The sequence below is a fragment of the Terrapene carolina genome, unplaced genomic scaffold (assembly GCF_002925995.2).
Source record: "Terrapene carolina triunguis isolate 2854851 unplaced genomic scaffold, T_m_triunguis-2.0 Scaffold833, whole genome shotgun sequence".
Lineage (NCBI taxonomy): Eukaryota > Metazoa > Chordata > Testudines > Emydidae > Terrapene > Terrapene triunguis.
The window spans coordinates 3,699,973-3,725,953 of record NW_020665184.1 but is presented as its reverse complement, the minus strand read 5'-3'; the positions used below and the strand labels follow the sequence as shown (position 1 = coordinate 3,725,953).

The 25,981-nt window shown below is 45.9% G+C and overlaps 2 protein-coding genes across 2 annotated transcripts in view; one reads left to right on the top strand and one right to left on the bottom strand.

The window, feature by feature from the left end:
• FBXL12 (F-box and leucine rich repeat protein 12) overlaps window positions 1-2,041 on the bottom strand; it is a 13,689-nt gene extending 11,648 nt beyond the window's left edge. The window contains exon 1 of the mRNA XM_024212545.3: window positions 1,982-2,041. Within this exon, the coding sequence (XP_024068313.2) occupies window positions 1,982-2,041 (60 nt within the window). The remainder of the gene's footprint in view (window positions 1-1,981) is intronic.
• On the top strand, window positions 2,040-22,171 carry PIN1 (peptidylprolyl cis/trans isomerase, NIMA-interacting 1). The gene is made up of 4 exons (XM_026660605.1): window positions 2,040-2,043; window positions 2,094-2,294; window positions 12,170-12,280; window positions 20,942-22,171. Exons 1-4 carry the CDS (start codon window positions 2,040-2,042, stop codon window positions 21,049-21,051), a joined length of 426 nt encoding a protein of 141 aa, XP_026516390.1. The 3' UTR covers window positions 21,052-22,171.
• The last annotated feature ends 3,810 nt before the right edge of the window (window positions 22,172-25,981 follow it).

Below are 25,981 nucleotides of genomic sequence, written 5' to 3'. Positions count from 1 at the left end.
GAGTAGAGCCAGGGTTGAAGTGACTTTATTAGTGATTCCCTGTGGTGGGGGAGGCTCTAGTGTGGCAGGCTGGGGGTCTCGCCATGTCTTTGCTTGGGGATAAGCTTTCCCCATGATATGAGACCAGAGAGCAAGCTCTGGAGGGATCATGTTTGTTCACCTTGGGGTGGATGGGCAAGTCTGGAATGAAGCTCTGGAGTGTCCCTATGTGGGGAGGGGAAGTGGAAGTTGGAAAGGTGCCTTTCTTGGATGCTGGTCCCAGTGTGGCTGGAGTGGATACTGGGGCGTGTTCTGCTATGGGGTAGGGTCAAGTCTGGAGCAAGGCCATGACACACTCCATGTGCAGTTTAGAGGCAAAGCACTTGCACAGGATCATGACATGAATCATGTGTTCCAGATAGTTTTGCCAGGATGCTGACAGGCCCACGGTAGTTGTTTTATAATTGGAGGTTTGGTCCCTGTATCTTTGGGCTGGAATTTCCCTTTCCCTCTTCCCCCTTGTTGCCTTCCATGCAGTGCTCTGTGCGTGACAGTCACACTCCTTAAGAGCTTTGAGTACTTGGTTTGCTGGTTCAAAATCCTTTGGGCTGAAAGGGGTTATAGAGAGGGAGGTTAATGATGGAGAAAATCAGCCTGGCCCATGTGAATTCCTGCTCGTGGAGGAATGAGCTGCTGCCAGCTTGGAGGGCAGGAGCTTGCGGCATCTCCAAGTTACAGTATTAGTTGGCTTGGCTTCACAGCTGAGTGTCCCCTGTCCTCTTGATTGCTTGCTTCCGGAGAATTTTGCTGCTTATTCTAAAGAGTTGGTTTTGGTTGGGGTGTGTTTTTTGTTAGTGGTAGCACCCAAAGACACACCCAGGATCAAGGCCCCATTGTTTGTGCAGTGCCCGGCACACACAGACATGATTTCTTGCTTAGTCTTCCAACTGCAAGATCATAGAATTGTAGGACTGGAAGGGACCCTGCAAGGTTCTCTATTTCAGTCCCCTGCACTCCTGGCAGTACTAAGTATTTTCTAGACCATCCCTGACAGGTGTGTGTCTAAACTGCTCTTAAAAATCCAATGATGGAGATTCCACGGCCTCGCTAGGCAATTTGTTCTAGTGCTTAGTCACCCTGACAGTTAGGAAGTTTTTCCTAATGTCCAACCTAAACCACCCATTGCTTCTTGTCTTATCCTCAGAAGTTAAGGAGAACAAGTTTTCTCCCTCCATCTTGTAACAGCCTTTTATATACTTGAAACCTGTTATGTCCCCAGACAAACCCAATTTTTTCAATCTTCCCTCATAGATCACGGTTTTTAGACCGCTAATCATTTTTGTTGTGCTTTTCTCGACTTTCTCCAGTTTGTCCACATCTTTTCTGAAATCTGTAAATTATGATGCGTTTGTAAGGTATGAGTCACTGATATGTAGGCTTTTCATCCTTCCTGTGTAGGGATTTCACCATGCTTTATCTTCACATATATGCTGGGGTAAAGCAATACATAATCTCCTTGTTCTTTGCCAGAAACCCAGAACCTTTCACTTTCTCTTCAGGGATAATACAGGCAGAGTTCTGCTGTGTGAGTGCACTTCTTCAGAAGGTGTGTTGCTGTTGTGTGATGCCGGAAGGCTGCAGACACACTTTCTGCTTTCATAAGAATAATTAGTACTTTACAAATATGAACTATCCAGTTCACCTGTGGTGAAGGTTATCCTGGGAAGGTTTAAGGGCCTTATTGTATAGAAATCAGTGGGAGTTTTGACATGGACTTCAATGAGAACTGGATCAGGACTGAAGTGACTTGCCAGAGCTGGAAAGAGGCTGGATGAACTGTTGTGCTCACACCACCCCTTCCTTTATTTCTTATTAGGAATGTTTGTTAGAGACCAGAATCTTAACAGATGGGACTGACATCTGCAAAGCCGCAGCATTCCCTTATTATGGGATATTGAGTGTTTCCAGTTCCTGATTTGAGCTGACATCCACACATTCTCACCCACTTGCAGAAATTCAGAGTCTTGTATTTCTGATGAGATAAGCAAGAAGCTAGTGCCATGAGTCTGAAAGGAACTTTTAAAATCTAATCCTCTCCTCCCTTTTATTTGTAGGCCGTGTGTACTACTTCAATCACATTACGAATGCCAGCCAGTGGGAGCGCCCCAGCGGTGGCGGGAAGAACGGCCAAGGAGAGCCCGCCAAAGTTCGCTGTTCGCACCTCTTGGTGAAGCACAACCAATCCAGAAGGCCCTCATCGTGGAGGCAGGAAAAGATCACGCGGAGCAAAGATGAGGCACTGGAGCTTATAAATGGCAAGTAAAAGCAGGAGAGGTTGATGGTAGAAAAGGGGAAAGTCATGTTAGGGCCTAAAACAAACACACACACAGAGAAATGGCTTATTAGTGGCATGAACCCTCAAAGGCAAAGTTTTTGAGCCAAGTGGCTTGAACATGGACTTTCGTGTAGCACAGCCACTTGGGGAATCAATTTTGCTGTGTGATTCACTGACCCTGATTAAATGACGTAAGAACAGGATTCATCCCTTCCCCGTCCCCTCTTTGTGTTTTTGTAATGTCATGTCAGACAGGTGTATTTGTATTTTCTTTGTAAATGTGTATATTATTTTTATATTAAAAATAAAATAATTATTTGACGCTAAAACAAATGTTCCTTTAACATCTTCCTTTTTCTACATTTAAGATTTCATTTTCCCTAATGCAGTTTCTATAAATTCTGATGAATCTGTGCCTGAGATACGCATAAACATTTGCACAGGGATAGTCAAATACCCTGCTTAGATGACCCACAAAATGTACATTTCCCAACACAGTAAGTTTCCCAGTGTGCGGTGGCCTTAAACTGGTCCAGGAGGGATGGAATCCTGTGTCTTTCCTAAGGCCTGTTGTGACAAGTCACCGTACGTATTGTCCCTTGCAATGCTGGCAGTAGCTTTTAATTGGGATGCTGCTTAGGCAGTGAGGTTTGGACTTGTGAACTGAGCATGGGATTGGCATTTAGAGACTGGATTCTCCTCCCAGCTTCTCCATTGACTCTCCTATTGCTTTGGGGCCAAGTTAGTCAGGGTCTGGGGTGAAGTCAGTGTGGAGTCTTCCTACTGACTTTGGATCAGCGCCTTAACCTTTTTCCCATTTGCGAAATAGTCTGACCTACCTCACAGGGGTGTTGTGAGGACTAACATTTTGTAAAGTGCTTTGAAGCTGTAAAGCACGGTTATTGCTGCATGCTGTTATGTGATTGTAAAGTTTCTTGTTGCTTTTGGAGGGCTCAGCAATGAGGTTTTACTCGCAACAGCCTTGACCCTGCTTCAATTAAAAAAACCAACAATTTGACAGCATCTGGGGGAGAAGAAAATCACCCCCAGCAAACTCCGTGTAGCCGTGAAGGCTCGCCAGGGTACTAACCAAGCAGTGGTGCCCAGTGTGTTTTGAAAGAGATGCGGAATTAACTGCCAAGATGCTAGCACCTTTTCAGGAAAATCTCCTTTGTGAGTTAGCTTAATTAATTAGTTATAACTGGCATAATAAAGAAGCTGTTGTGTACTGCAGGGTGTGAGGAGTGCTACAACAAAGTTTATTAGAACTGTGCACATGGAGTTGAGAATTTTATAAATAAAAATAATTTGAAATATTTGCAGCCTGACTGTCATAAACAGTAATTAATCCTAGTAGATTCATTTGTATTTTAGGGTGAAACTCTCCTCTGTGCAAAGAGCTAGCACAAGACTGCAGTAGTATCTAGGCCTCATGCTGCCCCCCTGCATAGAGGTGAGGATTTAGGTGGGTCTTGTTTGCTCTTTGCATGGGGGGAATTTCACACCTTACCAAATAACTGACTATTGACACTTTGTAGTACAGCAAAGTTTGCTGTCCTATACTGATACAGCAGAACCCCATTTATCTGATCTAATTGGGATTAGGGCCTGATTGGATAATCAAAAATTGGGATAATCCAGAGAATGGGAAAATGCGGGCCTGCAGCACCATCTAGTGGTCACAGGACAGATTGCCCGTTTTGGACCTGTCTGCGCTGATGGTTTGGCTCCTATGGAGAGCTGGAAAATGGAGGGTCGGATAAATGGGGTTTTACTGTACTAGAAGCAAGAGTGCTTTTGTCATGGTACAGAGCAAGTGTTCATAAACTTAGGTCCAAGTGAGAGAGAGTGAATTTTAGAGGGAAAAGTTCTCTTGAGCTGTGTTAACTAAGTGGTATTTCAGAACCTTACAGCCAGTTAGACTTTCTGCTGTTAGAAGATCTGCACGCAAATTATCGCCCCCTTAGAAGCCCAAATAACATTATTCTGAATAAATGAATCAGTCTTCTTTATAACTTTATTTGGGTGCCCTCCTTTATCTCAGACACAGCAGGTCTTCAACATCTGATACGGTTATGGAGAGAGACTTTTTTTTAATCTTGTTCTGTATGAGATCCAGATGTAATTTTTATTTTAAAGTGATTTTTAGTGCTAGACTAAAGTGCAGGATTGACAGCCCTGGAGACTGAAGTCTCCTCACTCTCAGATAATTTTTATGTTTAGCAATCTTTTTCCCTGTGTGGCGCCTGAGGACAAGAGAGATGTGATTAAAACTTATTTGATGTAAATGTCCTGCTGTGTTCTTGATAAAGGCCATTAGGGATTCTTTCATTCATCATGTTTATTATCATTGTATTTTTGTCTCCTGAGAATGAAATGGCATGATCAAAAAATCTCTTTCTGTCAACACTCCCATCTGTGCTTGATAAACGCTATTCCCTGCAAAGGTCATAGGGAACATCCACTCATAATTATTTTATGTAGGTTGTTTCTGCATTTTCCTTGCTCCAGGAAGGTGAGATGACCCATTGATACTGTTGACCTGGAAAGAGCCAATCTGGTATTATCCTCCTGAAAATGACAGAAAATTATCAAGTTTAAAAAAAGCAAACCAAAAAACCCCACTAGAGAATGTATTGCATGAATGCACAGCTTAACTCCACTACAATTTCTGACAAATAGTCAGGCATCATTGAATTTCTTTGTGCAGATGTATTGTACCTGATGAACGTAATTATAGCACAGAATTGTTTAAGTAGATCTCTTGGGAGGCGTTTGTTCGACAGACAAAGCACACCAGTCTTACGTTTTGTTTAGAGAGCAGTTAAGTCTCTATTTCCTTCAGAATCTTTAACTCTGGAATTAAAATTTTATGCAATATAAACCTGTGATTGGAATTTGTTTAAAGAAAATGCTTCGTTAGTCTCCTGTCCTCAGGGAACCTGCTAAAGGTTAGCGTTTTAGATAGATGAACTTTGGTTAGTTTTGGACACTTTACTTGCTTGTGATTCTCTTCCGAGTAATAAGGAAAATAGATTGAAGACAGCTAGAGGTGATGTATTATTTGTGAATAAACCAGCATTGCAAAATCTTATACCATTACGAAAGTTACAATGGGTGAATAAAATGTGTAGGTTAAACTAGTTTTCACTAAAATCCTGATATTTTGATTTGTATTATAGCAGTATTTAGAGGGCCCCATTGTGCCAGGCTCTGCACAAATACATAGTGAGAGACAGTACCTGTCTTGAAGAGCTTCTGATTGAAATAGACAAGGCAGAGTTGGTGAAAGGAAGGATTATTAATCCCATTGGAGACAGGGGAGCTGAGGCACAGGGAGTAAGTGTCTTGCCCAGAGCTGCACAGGGTGTCCATGGCAGAACAAGTTGACCCCCAGTTTAGTGCTTTAACCTCAAGATCATCAGTTGGCAAGTACGTTTTGTGCTTGGACTAATAAACTGTCCTACATTTAGCAGAGCTGTGATAACCAAATTATTTAGTTTCACTTTGCAGGCTTGTAAAATTCACTGTAACAACTTCATTCTCCAGAAGCTTTTAACAGCATGAAGGTCATGGTACAAACTGACTACTCAGGGACTTTAACATTAAAGCTTATGATCCTTTCTTAACTCAGGTGCCTTTCCTTTTTTTAGCATGAGTGCAAATTAAGGCTGAACCTTCTTGTATGTGTGTTGGTGCAACGGGAGGTAATATGACACATTTACCAGCAGGGTTAGAATGATGCTTGGAAGTAAACATGCACTTAGGGTGATGCAAACATGTATTTTGGAAGAATGCTGTATTTTGATAGCAAATGTATCGTGCAAATATACTGTTTACAATAGGCTGGAGCAGCTTAGTTTAATTAGATAAACAATATTCATTTTCCCCTCTGAAATGTGCCTACATAAATGCTATGAAAACAAATGGTCTTCTGCCCAGAGGCACAAGAGACACAACAAGCCTCTCTGGGGTAAATGGCTTACTCATAATCTTGCATTAACCTTCCTTAAATAAAATACAGAACAGATTCTGAACTGATACATAGCTCCCGTTGTGTGCTCGCTCTCGCTTCTCCCACTCCACCTCTAAGGAATACATATTAAACAAAGTAGAAGGTGGGATAACTATGCATACCCCTTTAATTTAGCAACACCACTCCTATTACTGCTAGCGTCTTTGTGTTAAAGCACATCATCACATTCATTCCTCAGAAGGAATATAAACTACCATGGCTCTCAAATATAGTCACAGGGCTGTAGTCAGAAGTCAGTCCCCCATTCTTCCTCTCTGCCACTCTCTGGCAGCTTTCCTACAGGCCTGGTTCTGAGGTTAGTACTAGTCCAGCTAAAGATACAGAAACAATTCTCTACTCAATTAAATTCCTTGCATAATTACACAGATGTAGGGTACTGGCAATTACTTCAGCTGAAGGGATCCAATTGATTGAACTTTGGGGTGGGGGGGGAAATGTGCCATTGTTGGGGAAATCCCAAGGACTTGAAGCAATAAAGAATAGTGTTTTATGCTCTGTTTCAGTCAGTGGAAGACTCTTGTACTGGGAACTGCTTGAATGAAATCTGATGTAGTTTGACAGATTTATTTTACTTAAAAACCAAGCTCTATCCTCTTTCAGTCCCTAAAAATAGACAAAACTTAGCCAAGCAGAAGACTGAGTCATACTGGCTTAAGACAAAAATCAACCATATATTTTTGTCACTGGTTGGGTCGCCAAAACCAGACAGTCTTTTGGAGAATCATTGAGGTGTAGCTGTTTGGCAGTGACTGGTTAGCTTGCTGTCAGTGAATTTTTTCCCCTCTAGTTTCTTCATGACATGGCAGCTTACTGCAATGTCTCATCCAAGGCAAGGGCTGCCACAAGCTTTTGTGGGTAGTTCTGGGGTCTTGAGGAGGAAGCTCATTTCCTTCCCCTCTCTGAATATCGACAGGCTCCTATCTCCTTGCTATGAGATGTGAATGTTGCATGTAATGGCGAACACTTAAAATTCCAACAAGCACTGAGACATCTCTAAACTCCACTGGACCGTCAGTGCAAGGCAGGAATCACTACAACTCCAATAGGAATGTGGTGTCTCTTTCCACAAGCTCACTCCTTCTAGTGACACTTGGATTTTTGCATTTCGCTTCATGGTCTCTCTTCGTGCGTGGTGCTGTCAACATGGCTCTACAGGTCTCCATTGCTGCTAACATCTTCGCTCTTGTTGCTGCATGAGCTGCTGCTGTTAAGCGCCTCTATTTCCCCTCTAGTTGCTTTGCCCTCTCCCACTCTTGCTCGTTTTCGTGCCACCCATGGCTTCTGATTCCCTCTGTGCTAAGTGGCCTTACTTTCCTAACTTCAGGGCCCACTTCTTCCATGAGCTACCTGTGCTGATCTCGCTGAGAGTCTCCGGGGCTTCTTGCACCTGAATTCCTGTACCTGTGGCTTGACTGAGTTGGTCTTTCTAGTGCACGCAGAGAGAAAAGGGGCTTAAAACGCCATTTGCACCTGTATAATGCTATAAATCCAAGATGTCAGAGTGGCATTTGCTTCCTGTGCAGATGCAGTTCATCTGTAAAATATTTGCTAATGAGGGAGCATTTCTGGAGCCATATTTGGAGTATGTGGTAGCAAAAGTTTTTATCCCCTCAAACTTTTGCATCTGATGTTGCCCTCTTCTGTCCCTGAGCATTCCCCCAAACCAGTGGTCCCCAACCTTTCCCATGGGGTGGGCACCAGACGACTGGCCGCCGGACAAGCAGCCGCCAAAATGCCACCGTGGAGCAGCGTCATCAACAGGCGTTGCCGCTGAAATGCCGCTGAATTTCGGCGGCTGCTTGTCTGGCGGCCAGTAGGCAGGTGCATATGGGCGCCATGGCACCCACAAGTACCGCGTTGGGGACCCCTGCCCCAAACTACTAAAAAGAATTTAACACTCTCTCTCGCTGTCTTATTCATACGCGTGCACACGCACACACACTCTCTGAAATAAGGCTCTTCCACTGACCCTCCTACAGCAATGAACTACAGCTTGACCTCTAGTGTCCAGATGCCCATCTTTCAGAGCATGAGTGCTCTCACCTGGCTTACAGTGCCCAAATGGTAAGTTACCTCAATTAAGCTCTTCAGCTTCTGAAACCAGGAGATTTATTGACTTCAGGCTAAACAACTTCCTTTTCCTGTGTGCTTCTCCCTGAATGCTTCAGGAGAACCAGCAGCCATTGCTTATTGAAAGACCAACTGCCACACGTACCCTGCCTTATGGTCCCAAGATCTTGCAGGGTTTCACTGGTAGGATGCTCATGCTGATAATGGCTGGACTAAGCACAGTCTTTCCCCTTTCATAGCAATTGCTGTGTCCAGCATTTCTCTTTGGAGATGGAAGACTGGGTGTCCAGAAGGCAGCAAAGCTTGACTTACTTTGAAAGAAGTAAGAAGCTCTCCCTCACCTTTGTTTGGGGGTGCTGAAGTTCTCCCCGGACATGAGCCCTTGAAGTTAAGTAGGTAGCAACACCACCTTTGAGGCATGTGCACCTACAGGGTGCCTCAGGAGAGGCACGCAGAGAAAACAAAAGTGGAGAAACGGGCACACGAGATCCAAATCTCTCCCTCTAACATCTGTGTTCTCCTGTATTATCTGAAAGAGCATTAGGACCTTGCCTTCCCTAATTATAAATAATCTGAAGACTGACTTGTTCCGGTCCCCTGCTGTTGTCCTTCACGGCTAGAGGAGAGAACCACCTCCTGAGTTTTGAAATGCTACAAGCTGGTAGTGCTAGTCTTTCTGCCATGATCACTTCACAGGTCTCCTGGGATGAGGGCACACTTCTGTTGATTAATCCTCCTTCAATTTCCCCCTCTTTAGGGGTGTGCCGCGGTTTCTCTCTTTAAAGCACACACCAGTATGATGCTGTTAACGTGACATAACATCCTGTGGTCCAGAGGGAAAAGCACTGGACTGCGACTTGGGAGATCGGTGCTCTACTCCGAGCTCTGCCGCTGACCTGTGTGACCTTGGGGAAGTCACTTACCCTCTGTGACTTCCCCTCATGCTCTTTTGTCTATTTCGGCTGTAAGCATTTTGCAGCAGGGCCCCTCTCACTACATGGCACAGTGCGTAGCTCAAGGGGGGGCCCTGATTTAGGGTTCTAGATGCTGTTGTAAGATTAATAATACCCTAGTACTCCTTGACTGTTAATAGTACTGCTATTAAGCTTAGGCCATTATTGTTTTAAAAAAAAAAGCACATGCTTATTTTATCAGTCACCAAATCACAACTGGGGTGGCTGCAACATTTCTGTGAAGGGTGTAAATGCAAAGGGGAGACAGAAACTGACTAGGGAGGTGCAGGAGTGTGAAACCAGGGGATAAAAGAGAACTAGGAGACAAAGGGAGAAGAGGTGGCATTTCCTAATGCCTGAGATGTACATATTCTATGGTACTGGTATGGACTCGCAGTCCCATTGTGTTCGAGCACGTCACAAGCTTTACAGTACTTATCCTCGCAAGCCCAGGGAGAGGCAGGGCAGTGCTGTTGTCCCCATTTCACAGATGGAAACTGAGGCACAGAGACTAGTATTTAGGCACCTAACAGCCATTGACTTCAGTGGGAGTTGCATAGCTAAATACCTTTTGAAGATTGGGCCTGAGTGACTTATCCAGGGTCATGCAGGGAGCTGGGGCGGAGCAGACAGTTGAACCCAGGTCTTCTGGGCTAGCACCCTAACGCCTGGACCATCCTTCTGTCAGCTTGTGCAGTAGTGGAAATGATGGCAGCTCATTTCCTTGAGCCACTGGAACTTGTGCAGAGCCTGGGAGAATGCAGTGCAGGGCACGGTCTCTGCCCTGGGTGGAGGGAAATGCTAGACTGGGCCTAGGAGGGAATTTCTCCTTCATTCCAGTGAAACTAAACAAACACTGAAGCAAATTTCTATACCATTCACGGTTTTTGTGGAGTGCCTCTCGCAAAAATAGCTGGTGGGCATTGGGTGCCTTTGTTAATCTTAATGCTAATGGCTTCTAATTAAAAAGTAAAGCAAGGCCAGTGATGGTTGATTTAGCAGTGATGTAGTACTCTGTATGCCAGAGATGCTCTTCAAAATGGCCCATTCAGTTGCATTAAGATATAAGAATGGCCATGCTGGGTCAAACCAATGGTCCATCGAGCCCAGAATCCTGTCTTCTGACAGTGGCCAATGGTAGATGCTTCAGAGGGAATGAACAGAATGGGCAATTATCGAGTGGTCCGTCCCCTGTTGTCCACTCCCAACTTTTGTCTGTTACAGGCTAGGGACACCCGGAACATGAGGGTTGCATCCCTGACCATCTTGGCTAATAGTCGTTGATGGACGTATCCTCCATGAACTTCTCTTTTTTGAACCCAAAATCCTGCATAGCCCTTTACTCAAGAGACTAACTGATCTCAGTGAACCACCAAGAACTGTCTGTCATGGCATAATTCAGATACCTGCATGTGACACGGTTTTGCTTGTCTCTGATTTAAATGTTTTCAATGCCTGAGTAGTTAGATACCCCCTTCTACTCTCCAAAATACAAGTCAAATGTTGAGTGGCTGATGTGAAGGAACAATCTAAAAGGTGAGTTACATTCTGTTTCTTGTTACACAGATCGGAGGGCAGGGTAGTACATGTGCTGGAGTTGTAAGACACAGCTTCCAGTTAAGGCTCTGAGTATTTCCATTATAAGCCCATTTTCGGACACTTATAACTTTCCAAATCTTCCACCTATTTGGCTGAAATGTTCCATGTTTGGCCTTTTACCAAGGGTAAACTTTTGTAGATTTAAGTACAAAGTTCTTGTCTTGGTTGGGTGGTGGTGAGTTTCTGCATTTCAACCCCTCTCTCCCCACCACCCTTGTTAGCAACTGGAGATGAAACGGCTTAGGATGCACAAGGAAGATTGAAAGGTGGTTGGAAATAGCCTTGGGTAAGAAGTGCTTCTGAGTGTGGTGGGGAAAGTTTATAGTTTTGACTTGATTTACATTTAAGAAGGTTTGCAAACCTCACTTCTTACATGCAGAGCACTTTGGAAAGTGCATGACTGTCTGTCTTAGCTGGGTGGTGAAAAGGCGTCTGAGATGTGAATTGCTGAGACAGGTTCTGTAGGAACCCAGTACTTGTAGTTTATAGACTGATTGGTGAATAGTGAGTGAGGTTAGGGCTTCACAGGAGTTGCTTCCCCATTTGTTGCACATCTTGTGAGAGTCACTGTCATGGATTCTTTTCTAGTATGCACAGAACAGCACACAGTAGTAAAAGATCCTGCGAGAGCATCGGAGGTTGTAGAAAAGCATGAAACGTTATTTACATGATCAACTACATTGTAATACAAACATGTGAAGGTGAACGGAAGAATGCCGCTGTTGCTCAGGAAGGTGGAATTTCTACAGTGATGGAAAACGCCTCCTGTCATTGTAGGAAACTTTGACCCTATGGTGCTATCGTGACATAGCAGTGCCTCAGTAAATGCCAGTAGTGTAGACATGGCCAAAGTGGCAGTCATGCTTGCAAGTGCAACCTGAACTTCCAGGATTCAGTGCAGCAAATGGCCACTGATGTTTGGCACAAAGAACACGAAGCGAAGTCCTGAGGTGCTGTGCTAGTTTCTTGGGAGTTATGGACCTTCTGCAATGGCTCACACTTACCATTAGGAGATGCTAAGACTGAAGCACCTCTTTGAAATGGCACAGGGGAAAAGCAGGTCCCTTGAAATGCTCCTCAGTAACTAACAAAAGCTCAGATTTATATACCCATTTTCATTATGAATATTTCCGCTCCCCAGCATGCTCTCTGACTTGGCTCTTGCCTCTGACTATGAATTATCACGTGTGTCAACAGGATACATCCAGAAGATTAAATCTGGAGAGGAAGATTTCGAATCCCTCGCTTCCCAGTTTAGCGACTGCAGCTCTGCAAAGGCGGGAGGAGACCTGGGTGCTTTTGGGAGAGGTAGGTGACATGAATTCAATACTGAGATTACACAATTGACATTGAAATTCCTCAGTAGGGGGTGAGAATTAATAATCCCTCCCACCCCCCCAGTGGATTGGTGTGCTAGGAGAGCTTGCTGCACATGAAATGTAGTTTGCTGCTTAGACATTAAACCAGTTAGGAATACAGCTATGATATTATTCTAGGAGGAGAGGATGTTACACAAACGCTCCTTATGAAATTGGCTTTCGCTTTGAGAGAGAGTTTTTTTTCCAGCCACGCTGAATGGGAATCCAGTTGTTTAGCGTAACAAACCGTGAACAAGGAGGAAATGAGCAAATGGAACTAATGACAAGCCAGGCAGATAATTAAGCACTAATCTCGGGGGGGGGGGGATGTTAATAGCAAATTGGTGAAATGGGTGCAATTTTCAGCCAACCAAAAATAATGCTGCTGGTGAGGGAATTCATTTCAGAAATATTGATCTGTGTGGTGAGGGAGTAAATACAAGAAGCTGCTCTCAGATCACTTATTTCAAGTGTCCTAATAAATCCCATTAATAAGGAAGATCCTTTGAAATTTAGAAGTGAAACTGAACCATCTGAGATTCATTGTCCTATCTATGATCACTTAATTTCTAATCGTGTTTGGAGTTGCTCATGTATTCCGTTTCCACTGAATAGAACAAAGTGCAAAACAATGAAATCCTGTAAAAGCTGTATTTAAAAAACAAACAAACAAAAAAAACCGCCACCTAAATGCCAGGAGCACACAAAAGATATGTGCCCATGTTGAATATTGTAGCTGGAGTAAATCAGGAAATTGGTGCTGGCAAATACAGAATTTTCTGTCTTTGGCTTTAAAACATGTTCTCCAAAGTCACAAACTCGAACAAACCCAAAAGGAAGAAGTCTAGTGAGAACTGCCTACAGCTGAAACAGTGAGGTGGAATCATGTGTCACAGTCAATGGAAATCCCACATTTTTCCTAAGCTCATTGGTGAGGATAGCAGGATGAGGAGTCAGTATTCTTAAGGCAAGTTCCTGAACACTTTGAATTTTTGCCCTGCTGCAACTATACAAATTTTGCAGCAGAAATCTATGCTGATGCACAATGCTGCAAGGGTATGTTAGAGAGCAGATAGTGCACAGGACAGTCTGCATAGTTGTATCAGAATAAAAAAGTATTGTTTTATATCCACATATGGATCTAATTAATATTGCAGTTAAATCAGAGATTCAAGTATTGTCCCTGTGAGTGCTCCACTCCAGGCACGCATGTGCCACTGTGCCTTTGATTGGAGATTTTTGGTAGCAGTGCCCGTTCTGTCTGTGCATGTGCCCTACACATCCTTGTACCAAGGCTATAAAGGGCTGTGCGGGTGAACCGCCCTCAGTTCCTTCTCAGCTGCCTTCGGCCAGAGATGGAGTCTAGTATGTGCCTGTTTGCTGTCTGACTGTTTACCCCCCTTGTTAGTCTTTTAGCTACATAATTAGTGCTTCGTAGTAGTAGGTTTAGCACCATATAGTTGGAACTTCTGTTCTCCCCTCCCTTTTTTTTATTTAAGAAAAATCTTTTCCCCCCAGTGAGGGGTTTGAACAACTTTTTCTTTTGTCGGGGATGCCAGTCTCCCTAAGATTTAAAAGGTGATTCTCTTGTCGAGACCTATTGGTGATGGGCACTCCCACTGCATTCGTTGCCTCGGAGACTCTCGCAGTCCCAGCTCTTTCCCAGCACCTGTGAAATATGCTCTTCTTTTAAGGGAGAGTCCTGTAAGAACAGGGAAGTTAAGCATAGACAGTTAACGATGGAGAAAGCCTTATGACCGGCTTCAGAGAACTGGGTACAGAGAACTCCGCTGTACAGGTACCCTCCGTATCTGTCAGTGCCTCATCATCATCGAGAGCACCGTCACCGAGAGCTTCCAAAAGGAAGCTGGCACCAAAACCCCAGTTTCTGGCATTCTTGTTGACTGAGGTACCTATAACTGCACCTCTGGTACCAAGAGCTTCCCGTTCAAAGTATAAGGGAAGCAAAACAACAGAGTTCCTCATCAAAGACGACCCAGTCACTGGTCCCAAGAAGAGAGCTAGTGAGGCGCCAAGTACTTCAGATACTATGAAGCACGTTAAGGCTTCAACTAAGTCCAATACCTCAGTGATATAGGGCTTGGTACAAAGACTGCTACCACCGAGAGACCAGCTTCAATGGAATCCGTGACCCCACTCAGTATCAACATCAGTGCCTCGCACAACAGCCTCTTCAACATCATTGGTGATGGTACTGAGTTCTGTTGGTACTGCAGGAATTCTGGTACTGAATGAGCCAAGGACTCTGCTCCTTGCAACCTCTGGATGTCACTTGGTGCTGAGGTCGGTTGGGTCACTGACACATCTCAGTAAATTGATTTTTATAGGAGCGCTTCTTGATTTGATAACTGGCAGAGGATCTCTCTCTCTCTCTCTCTCTCTCAACAGGTTCCTTACTGTGTTTGTTTATATATTAAAAAAAAACCTTATACAAAGAGTGCACCTCAGCCCTCAAGCTGTAGCACAGACGTGTCTACAACTGCTGGAGCACATGGCAGCTTGTGTTTTTGTGACACACAATGCCATCTTCAGTGTCTCTAAGGGTGGCTCAGAACTGTTTAGGTATCCAATAAATGCAGTCTCAATAAGCAGGTATCTGTATCCAGTCAGGTCCTACAGTCACTCACCTGGTAGATGGATCCACCCAAAGTTTGTGCAGAAATCCTGTTCAGCCAGAATCCTCCTGCAGTCATGTTAACGTTGGATGCTTCCCTCTTGGGATGGCGAGCATATTTGGGTCCTCACATAGTCCAAGGAAAATGGTCACAACAGGAACAGTGTTTGCACATCAATCTGTTGGCATTAAAGGGGTCAGAAATGCTTGCTTTCACTTTCTTCCCCTACTCAAAAACAACTCCATGAAGATCATGATGGACAACATAGCATGCATGTATTCTATCAATTGTCAGGGTGGAGTGCTTTTTCCCCCTCCATCTGTAGCAAAGTGATAAAGCTTTGGAACTCATGTGTACCCAATCGGATAGTCATCTCGGTGGCTTACCTCCCGTGTATACAAAACACCGTGGTGGATGACCTGAGCAGACATTTCTCCCTAAATTATGAATGGGAGCTGGACTCTCAAATCCTCAACAAAATATTCCTAACTTGGGGGTCTTTTTTATGTATAACTTTCAACTTCATTGCTGTTAAAGGTCCTTATCAAGATCAAAGAGGACCAAGCCAAAATTGTTTTGCATCAACTTGGCCAAGACAAGTTTGGTTTCCTTACCTCATAAACTCCTCTCTCATCCTCCGCGGTGGCTCCCAATCAAACCTCGACCGTTGTCTCAGGATGCAGATCAGACGTTTCACCCCAATCTGAACATTCTGCAATGACAAGCTTGGCTCCTCAATGATTCTCTGGACAAGAGACCACATGTTCATTGGAAGTTGTCACGGAGTCCCTGGGCGATGCTCTGGAACTGCTCCCCACAAAGCCAGTCAGGACTTTGGGGAGCCTCCTCTCCCTTGGAGCAGACTGTCTTCAGGGCAAGAAGCTCACACGGCTTCACTTTCCTGGGTCTGACCTTGGAGCATTCAGCATATGCCCCTCCGTGCGCTTCCCACAGTGAGTCCGCCCAGGTGGGGTCCTGGGGAAGCCAGAGGTCCTGCACGCACCCCCCACTTTGCAGTCAGACGTGACTCTTAGCCAGCCAGTAAAATAGATTTATTAAATGACAGGAACACGGTCTAAAACAGAGCTTGTAGGTACAGAGAACGGGACCCCTCAGCTGGGTCCATTCTGGGGCCCAGCGAGCCAGACAACCCCGTCTGCACTCACTTCCCGTCCCCAGCCAGCCCCAAACTGAAACCTCCTCCAGCCCCTCCTCTGGCCTTTGTCTCTTTCCCGGGACAGGTCACCTGATCTTTTTGTTCACCTTTAGCTATCCCCTTGCAGGGGGGGAAGGGCCCCGGCCATTTGTTTCTAGGAGACAGTGTCGGCCATTTATGCATACTGGCCTTTATCCCACCCCCTAGAGACTTGAGACATGCATAGGGGAAACTGAGGCACCCACACAATATTGAGAGGAGACATTAAGAACAGTCCCACTTCGTCACAGAAGTACAAAAGATTGGTTAAATAGCCAAAAGGAATCTACTCAACATACTTCCCTTCAGAAATTGAGAAGTACATAAGAGTGGCCATATTGGGTCAGACCAAAGGTCCATCAAGCCCAGTATCCTGTCTTCCGACAGTGGCCAATGCCAGGTGCCCCAGAGGGAATGAACAGAGCAAGTAATTGTCAAGTGATGATTGTCCATTCCCAGAAGATTACAACCTTTGGTGTAACCAGCACCATCTTTCTCCATCCAGTCGCCTCTTTCCTCAATCTTGGATTACTTGTTGGAATTGAAAAATTCTGGCCTTTCTATGAGTTCCATCAAGGTTCATTTAGTGGCAATAACAGCTTTCTGTGTGCAAATAGGTGGTTTCTTGGCATTTGCACATCTGAGCGCAGCGAGATTCCTGAAAGGACTTATCAATCTTTTTCTGCAGATTAGAGCCCCTACACTGCTTTGGGATCTCAGCCTGGTTCTTAACTGTCTCATGAAACAGTCCTTTGTGCCATTAGCTACGTGCGACATCTGTCTGAAGATGGCTGCCTCAGTGGTCAACACTTCTGCTTGAAAGGTTGGGGAGACGGGCTTTACCTTCTCCGTGGGAAACAAGGGATCTTTAGGACCTCAGCTAACGTTCTTATGGTGTCCTGAATTTTATATCCACCAAACTACTCACCTTTCATTTTTTTTCTAAGCTGCATCAGTCTACAGAGGAGTTGGCTTCTCCCACATTAGATGTTAAGAGGAAACTATTCAGGCAGACTCCCTAGACTCTTCGTTTCTATTGTGGCCACGGCTAAGGGAGTATCTGACTTTCTAAATGGATCTCTGGATGTATTATTGCCTGTTACGGTTTCGCTGAGGTTATACCTCTTCTGAGAGTGACTACATGCTCTACTACGTTCTACATCTGTAGCTCTACTCAAAGACATTCCGGTTGCTGAAATCTGCGGGGCTGCGATATGGTCCTCAGTGCACACATTTTCCAACCACCGTTCCCTAATGAATGCCGCAGTAGGCAGTGCAGTTCTTTCTTTAGTGATGGACTCTTTTCCAAAATTCCCATCTCCCAGAAGTTACTGCTAGGGCAGGGGTCCCCAACGCGGTGCCCATGGGCGCCAGGGCGTCTAAGTGTGCCCGCGTACTGGCTGGCGGACGAGCATCCGCTGAAATGCCACCGACAAGCAGCAGCATCCAGAGGCGTCGTCGCTGAAAATCGGTGGCATTTCTGCGGCGACGCCTCTGGATGCTGCTGCTTGTTGGCGGCATTTCGGCGGCGACGCCTATTGACGTTGCCGCTTGTTGGCGGCATTTCGGCGGATGCCCCTCCGCCGCCACGGTCCTCCGTGGCTCGTCATCTGGTGCCCGCCAGACGAAAAAGGTTGGTGACCACTGTGCTAGGGGGTCACCTGAAATGGAGCACCCACAGGGACGCTACTCAAAGAAGAAATTACTCACCATGAGCAGTAACTGGAGTTCTTTAAGATGTGTGCCCTGTGGGTGCTTCGCTACCCTCCCTCCTCCCCTCTGCATCAGAGCTGCCTCTGTGGGCTTTCCAGTGGCAAAGGAACTGAGGATGGTTCTCCCCCACAGCCTTATATATAGGGCCCTACCAAATTCACTTTCCATTTTGGTCAATTTTACGGTTACAGGATTTAAAAAATTGTAAATTTCATGATTTCAGCTTAGATCTGAAATTTCATGGTGTTGTAATTGTAGGGGTCATGACCCTAAAAGGAGTTGTGTGGGGTTTGCAAGGTTATTGTGTGGGGGGGTGCTGCTACCCTTACTTCTGCGCTGCTGGTGCTGGCAGTGGCGCTGGGCGGCTGGAGAGCTGCGGCTGCAAGCCGGGAGCCCAGCTCTGAAGGCAGAGCCGCCATGAGCTGCAGTGCAGAAGAAAGGATAGGATAGGATGGCATGGTGTGGTATTGCCACCCTTATTTCTGTACTACTGCTTGTAGAGCTGGGCTCTCAGTCAGCAGCCACCGCTGTCCGGCCGCCCAGCTCTGAAATCAGCAGCCCAGAAATAAGGGTGGCATCGTACGGTACTGCTTCCCTTACTTCTGCACTGCGCTGGCGGGGCACCGCCTTCAGAGCTGGCTGCCAGGTCAACAGCCACCGTTCTCCAACCACCCAGCTCTGAAGGCAGCGCAGAAGTAAGGGTGGCAATACCGCGACCCCCCCCCTTAAAATAACCTTGCGACCCCCCCCCCCTGCAATTCCCTTTTGGGTCAAGACCCCCAATTTGAGAAACACTCATCTCTCCCATGAAATCTGTAGTATAGAGTAAAAGCACATGAAAGACCAGATTTCACAGGGGGAGACCAGATTTCATGGTCTGTGATGCGTTTTTCATGGCTGTGAATTTGGTAGGCCCCTACTTATATAGCCTCGGTACAGGGCATGGGGTGTGTAGGACGCATGTGCAAGCAGAACAGGCACTGTTACCAAAAATCCCTGATCAAAGATGTAGGGCTCATGCACCGCTAAAGTGGAGCACCCACAGGGGCACGCATCTCAAAGAATTCCAGTTACTGCACATGGTGAGAAACTTTTCCTCCTTCCTCAGACAAATATTTCCTTTTAGACAGTGCATAACACTGGCATTTTATGGAGTCAGTGAAATACCCATGAATCTTGGGATGCTGTGACTGCTAGTTTTGGCTCATTTGGAGACCGTCAGTTCATTGTAGTTCTTGGTGACTTACAGAAAAAGATTTCTCCTGGTTTAATCAGAAAGTAAAGAAATGTTGCAAGACTCTGTCTCCACTAGATGACAGTAGAACTGCAAGTGGCTGCTGCACTCTCGAGATGTCACACTTAGTCTCCATCTTTGCCTCTTGCTGTCATTTGGGCTGCAAACATAATTTATTAGAACTGTGAATACTGGTTACTTCAGAGGTGAAACTGCTAAAACATTCCAATTTATCTTCTTGAAAAACTGCAAGTAATTGATGCTTTTTGCTTTAGGAAAATTATTCTGGTGTGGCACACAAGGGCTCTTTCCTCGTCTGAAGTAAAGGTCCTGTGCTAGTAGCAGAATTAACTAAAATCTAAGATGAAGGGTTTTCAGTACGCAGTTCTAGGCGAGATAATGCTGTTTGAATCCTGTGTGAATGTGTCGTTAGAATAAGAATTAGTGAGACAGGCGAACAGTTTGCCTCTCCTACCAATTAATCTAAATTCTAAACACTAAATTGAGGGAAGCAGAACTCTGAGAAGTCCTATGTATCAAGTTACTTCAGTAATAAAACCAGTGTTCTTCTGAAGGGTAAGACATCAGGCTGAAGCTATTATGACTAATCCTGAAAGGAGGAATCTAGCCTTCATGGCATCTTGCTGCCTTGCTAGAGCAAAGACTATGGATGGATTTAGACCCGAAAGTAAAATATATGAATTCTGTAGCAGCTCCTCGGCTACATGTGATGCATCCAGGATGTATGGCCTATGTGGGGCTGGAAAGCTTTAGTTCCCAGAGAGATTAGTATATCACCGAAATGTCTCTTTAGGGGAAGAAAGAGCCTGCTGATGATCCATCTGTCATGCTGTCTAATGCTTTCTGCAGCCATCTCCTAATGTGCTGAGGAGTCCAAAGCTACAGCATTGTCTTGAAACTCTGAGACAAGGGTCATAAACTTACAGGAGATTTATGTTGTGTTCCTGGCGAGCAGATGATCTATCCCTCTTCAGGCATCTCAAGGCAAACACTGCAAAGTGCTAAGTGCAGGGAATGAAGCTTCCTTACGTGCCAGGAGGCTCTCTGCCCTTTTGCAGGCATCTGGTGTGCAAGTCCCACAGTGAGACTGATTTGCTGGCAGAGTGGAGCCTCGTTATTTCAGCTGGGAGATGCAGTTTCTCTGCTATAACTTCCAAACTGTCACAGGAAATTGGGCAAAAATCCTGTTCCCTCTTGAACCGGTAACTCCCCTCACGGCTGAAATCCTTCTAACCGAACCTTTGTAGCCCACTGCAGAGCTGCCCTAGGCCGCCCACTCATTCTGTCTCATGCAGGGGCCATCCCAGCGTCACCTGTGGCTTTCTTAGGTCTCCATTGATAAACCATCAGGAGCTTGGTGACATGGAGACCAGAGCATTAAGCATGCTGTCTGTCTAGGTCATGACATTACCCAGATGCATCCTGTAAATTATTTAGTGCAGCTTGTAATGCACACCGCATCTCTCCCCTCTCTGTGCCTTAAGGGCATCTGAGACTGAAAGACTAACACCCTCTTGTGCCAGTGAATCTGCTGAGGAGATTTCCTCTGCCCTTTGAATTCCCGGCTCGCTGAAACACTTTTCCTGGCAGCAGTGATGTTTATGAGGTGTGAGTGAAAGCTCTGAATCTGAGTCATGTGTGTTGGTGGAGTGTCTGCTGGGAACAGATGAAAACAAACACCCCCTGCAAGCTATTAATTGGTGACTTCGTTGCTTGCCTGGAGGCTGCCTTCGTTTGAGGCTGGCGCGCTCAGAAAGGTCTTCCACTCTCTGCTGACTTAATTGAACTCTCTCTCATTGCTGCTTTCTGCAGGTCAGATGCAGAAACCTTTTGAAGATGCCTCCTTTGCGCTGCGGGCTGGTGAGATGAGCGGACCAGTTTTCACAGATTCAGGGATCCACATCATTCTACGTACGGAGTGAAGTGCCTGGTGACCTGTAGAAAGGAAAGGGCGAGGGGAAGAAAGGGGGGGAAAAAACCCCTACTCCAGCCCTGCACTCTCCCGAATGAACTTCATAGATCTAGTTAAAAAACCTCATTTCATATTTCAATACCTTCCGTGGCACCTGACACGTTTTCCACCTGTAGAGATGCATGGTTAGCCAAGGAGGAGAATGCAATCAAACTAACAGACGGTAGCATCTTCCATAAGCAGAGAGAATGTTAAAATTCTCAGGCATGCCCCAGCCGCTTGAGTTTTATATTGACAATTCCTCCGTTTAGGAGACGTGTCGATGCTAAAGGTCACACTTCAATGCTTCCCACATCCACCTTATTAAAGATACAGAGTATTTATTACAGAACTGCACTGATGGTGAAAATGACTCGTGAGCTCTGGTGTTTAAGATGGAATGAATCTCTGTCCCACCCCCGCATCCCTGCACTGCTTTAAAGAAAAAAAAAAAGTTTTATCTAGAATAAACAGCATTCGGTCTGCACCCCAGTTTGTTTGTTTGTAGAACCGATCTGTCAACGCCATTTATAAACTGATGTTAAGATACCACATAAAGAGCCATGCTGATAAGGCCTGTCACTGGTGCCTGTGTGTAACTTCCCTTCATGTAGCTGGCTCAGTGCAGATTGTTGGTTGTTGGTCCTGCCAGACAATGGTAACTGGAGCTTCCACCTCTGCCGTTGCATGGACTTAAAACTTGAAGATGCCTTTTGGTTTGTGATGAGTATAAACAAAGGGGGGTTAATGGGCAGTAGTTCCCAGTACAGAAAGATCAGTAGCCAATTAAGCTGTGTAGCGGTATGTAGAATACTGTGTGTTAACTATTCCAGCATGAGGTCACTCCGTTAAGACATGACAGTGCCATTCAGTAGGAGGGACTGCAGTGTGGAGAGAGTGCTGTTTTCTCAGAGCTTCTCTTTATCCACTTGTGGTTTAATCGTTGTATGTCACTGTTTCCAGTTACACTGCATTGCTTATGTTTAGACAAAACAAAACCAGATAAAGTTCCCAGCTTTGGTCCAGTGCAAAGATGCTGTATAGTTCCAGTTCTCTTAAGCAGAAAATAAAGCCCTCTCCAGTTGAACATTTCCAAAGCTCTGGCATTGATTATTTCTCCCCTTCCTCCCTGGATTGTACAGATCTCTTTGGTCTCTTTTTAAATCCCTGTGCAGCATGTGTAAAGGCAGCTTTGGCCAGTTTGATCTTAAAATGGAAATATAACGCCGGTGATATTAAACAAAGCTGTTGTTACCTGTTCTTTCCGGGTCTTGAAAGAAAATCAAACAGCCGCCAAATAACAGGGGCCCTGATTCTGCCACTTGTGGCTGTGTTGAGTAGGGCCTTGCCCAGGGCGTAGTTCTGTTGGAATCATGGAGTTAGGTGTGACTCCATGTGCGTAAGAGTGCTACATCAGGCTCTGTAGTGTCTAATTCAGTAACTGTTTCCCAAATTCTCTCAGTTCTGCAAATCTACAGAGGTTTTCTTTTATATCAAACCAGCCATTACAGACACTGACTCCTTGGTGTGATTTAAAGATTCCTATCTTGTTTTAAAATGACGAAAGGCAACATCTCCCAAAAGCTCCAGCCAATTAAGATGATCACCTAAACCAAGAGGCATCTGAAAATGAATATTTCTTGCATTTCTGCCTCTGCTCTTTTCCTTGCTAGTCATTCTGGGGAAATGGAAGGCTCTTGTGTATCAGATGACAGTTAGTCTCCATAGCAACATATTTAAAAAAATACCCTCCCTGTTGTGGGGTGACAATCAGGTGAGAACTTAGAAAAGGAAAATTACCCCAAATCACTGCAATATCATGAAAACAGGATCAAACGTAAATGGGAAGTGGAGATACCTCTTAGAATGTGGTGAACTGGCTGAAGTATTGGCAGCTGAATGCTTTCGGAAGCTGGACTTAGTCATGATTTTTGTTTCCAAATTGTAATAGGTTTAAGCCTGAATTACATGGTCTCAATACTCACTTCAACTCTGTCCTCTCCTTTTCAAAAGAGAGAGCAACAAAAGAAGCAGTTGGGAGGTGGGAGTGGCTGAAAAGATCAGGACCGTTTTAGAAAGTACACCAAAAAGAGGGGGCAGGAGGGCAGGCCAAATCAGGTGCTCTTTTATTTAAAAAAAAAAAAAAAAAAACCCCACCCTTTTTGGTAATATTGGAGTGAGGGGATAGTTAATGAAACACAAGCACTGGATTGCAAGCTGGTAAAGAATTTGAAACATGGTATTGACCGGTGGAACTCTGCCACAAGCTATTGAGTTTAGTGGGGTTCCAAAAAGCATTTGAGGTTTTATATGGATAATGAGAACACCCACAGGTAAAGTAGGTAGGCGGTTGTTTGTTATGATTGGGTTTCTGCCCCTCTAGTGCTAGGAATACTGCATGCATAGGGCCTGCCCCAAAGAGCTTCCCGGCCATACAGGGAAGGGATAAGGAACCTGGGTGCTTCAGGGCAGCTATCCAAACCAACTACTAACTGAGTGGGTGTTTGGGGGGGGGGGAAGCCTCCCCCCCGGCACATTATTCCCTACTTGTCCATTACAGAGTTTCTTGCAGTTGGTAATGGCCATCTCCTAGAGCTGGAAGGGACCTTGAAAGGTCATCGAGTCCAGCCCCCTGCCTTCACTAGCAGGACCAAGTACTGATTTTGCCCCAGATCCCTAAGTGGCCCCCTCAGGGATTGAACTCACAACCCTGGGTTTAGCAGGCCAATGCTCAAACCACTGAGCTCTCCCATCCCCTTATGTTGGAGAGTGAGCTAAATGATCTGCTGGCCTGAACTGCTCTGGCTGTTCCTTTGAGTTCATCCAGCTGGGCCCTCATGTCGTGCTGATCTGGATCTCAGCTGTCTGTGGAGAAGGGCATTCTGAGACCTGGCCTCCAAAGCAGAAGCATTGAATTGCCTGGTGCTATAGCCAGAAATACCATCTGACCCAGCCCTTCCCCTTTCCTGCCACTGAGACCCTGCTGTGGCATTAGCAGCAAAAACAGATGCTCTGAAGTGTCTGAGAACAGAAATTTCTTCCCTGACAGTGGTGGTGGGGTTCTGCCTGGGGGCCTGTTCTGTCTGTTATCTTGGAGTTTGAGTCTGTCTGTCCTTAGAAACCTTGCTGTAGCATGTGGTGGTGGCCGGAGTGAATGTGAAAGTCTCCTTGCCCAGTTTGTTTTTGTGGACAGAGCTGAGGTGTGTTGAACCGCAGGGAGCCCTATTAGCTTTCACACTGACATTACCCTACCTGCAGCAGTGACTCAAGCCCTGGGACTCCTGCTGGCTCTGCATGCGGGACTCCTCCAATAACATGCAGTGGGGCTCTGCTGAAAGGATTTTATTGTGGGGTAAATATGCCCTGCTTTGCAGTTACATCCTGAAGATGTTTTCGGTGCAGGTGAGGTAGGTAAGCCATTGCTCACATCCCTTCCCTGCTCACTGTCATGGCAGTGTGCGCTCAGGATCTTGGCACTGCAAGCCAGAGTCCTTTGCATGCAGGCACAGCATTTCAGTGTGCCGGTCCTTCAGCTGTGGTTAATTGTCATGTCTCCTCAGTTCCTGCTCACGCTGTCTTTTGCTTGGGATGTGTGTGTAGGATGCACAGCTGGCTGGGAGATGCTAATTGAGCAAGGGCACAGGGAGCGACTGGGAGTTCGTGCCCCTTCTCAAGTGCCCCTCTGCTGAAGGATCTGCTATCTCTGTTGGCAGGGAAAGAGATTTGATGTTGCTCCTGTCCTTTGCCATAGCCTAGCATCGTGTACCTATTCCACTGAAGTCTCCTCAGCTCTCTGCATCTGCCTCTCAACGGGCAGCGTGGCTCCCTGGGACTGGAAACCATGCCCTGGGGTGCCCTGGCTATCTACTGGTCAGGGGCTGTCTGAGGAATATGGGCCTAAACTTGCACAGTAAGACCAGGTTTTTAAAACATGCTGGGCCACCTGCCCTCTCAAAACCAGGCCCCTCTCACGTGTCCATCCAGAATCACTGTTCCTTTCTGCAAAACTTTGGCCCATGCCTTTTAAGAGTCTGGGATCTACAGCAGTGGAGCTGCTGCACCGAATCCAAACAGCTCCATTTTCATAAGGATTTTACAGAGGGGAACAGTTGTCCTGGCCCACCTGAGAGGGGAAAAGCACCTAATGGGGCAAGGCCCACACACCACAGCAGCTCACGTGCACAATGAGTGATCTCCAGCTAGTGTCATTCGAGCAGGATGCAGGGGTTTGATCAGCGCTCCCTTTCCTCCCTCTCCAGTGCAGAGCAATTGCCTACTACAGCCAGAGTCCCTCACCATAACCCTGCCCTCGCACGGTGGTGCACCTGTAGCGTGAGCTCATGTGCCAGGGGCTCGCTCAGGCTATATTTACACTACAAACTAGGGGTATGATTCACCTATTTGTATACGCTCATGGTAGCTCAATAGGCAGAGTACAAACCTGCCTGAAAACAGTGGGTATGCCCTCAGCATGGCTCGGCTGCCCGCCTCAGCCACACCTCCACACTCCTGTTCCCAGGTGGAGCGTTGGGCCCGAGGGTGAAATCTAGAGCCAGAGCAGCTGGCTCTTGGTACTCTTGGGAGCTCTTCTCTCCTGGGAAAAGAGGTGAGCACAAAGAGGGAAGCCAGAGAGCCTCCTCTCCCGTGAGTAGGAGTTACGGTAATCGCGCCTATCTGAGCTCAGGGCGCTGCACCGAGTGACAGTCCTCTGAGAGCTACCTAGACCAGCCTGACCGAAGGGTTATAGCGTACAGGGAAGGGAGGACTAATGACTTGTCCAATGTCACACAGACAGCCTGACATTGAATCCAGATCTTCTGAGGCCTAGCCTAGGGCCTTAGGCTACCAGGCCACCACCCTTCCTCTCTAGTGATGATCTCTCTTCTGTGATGCACCTGGCA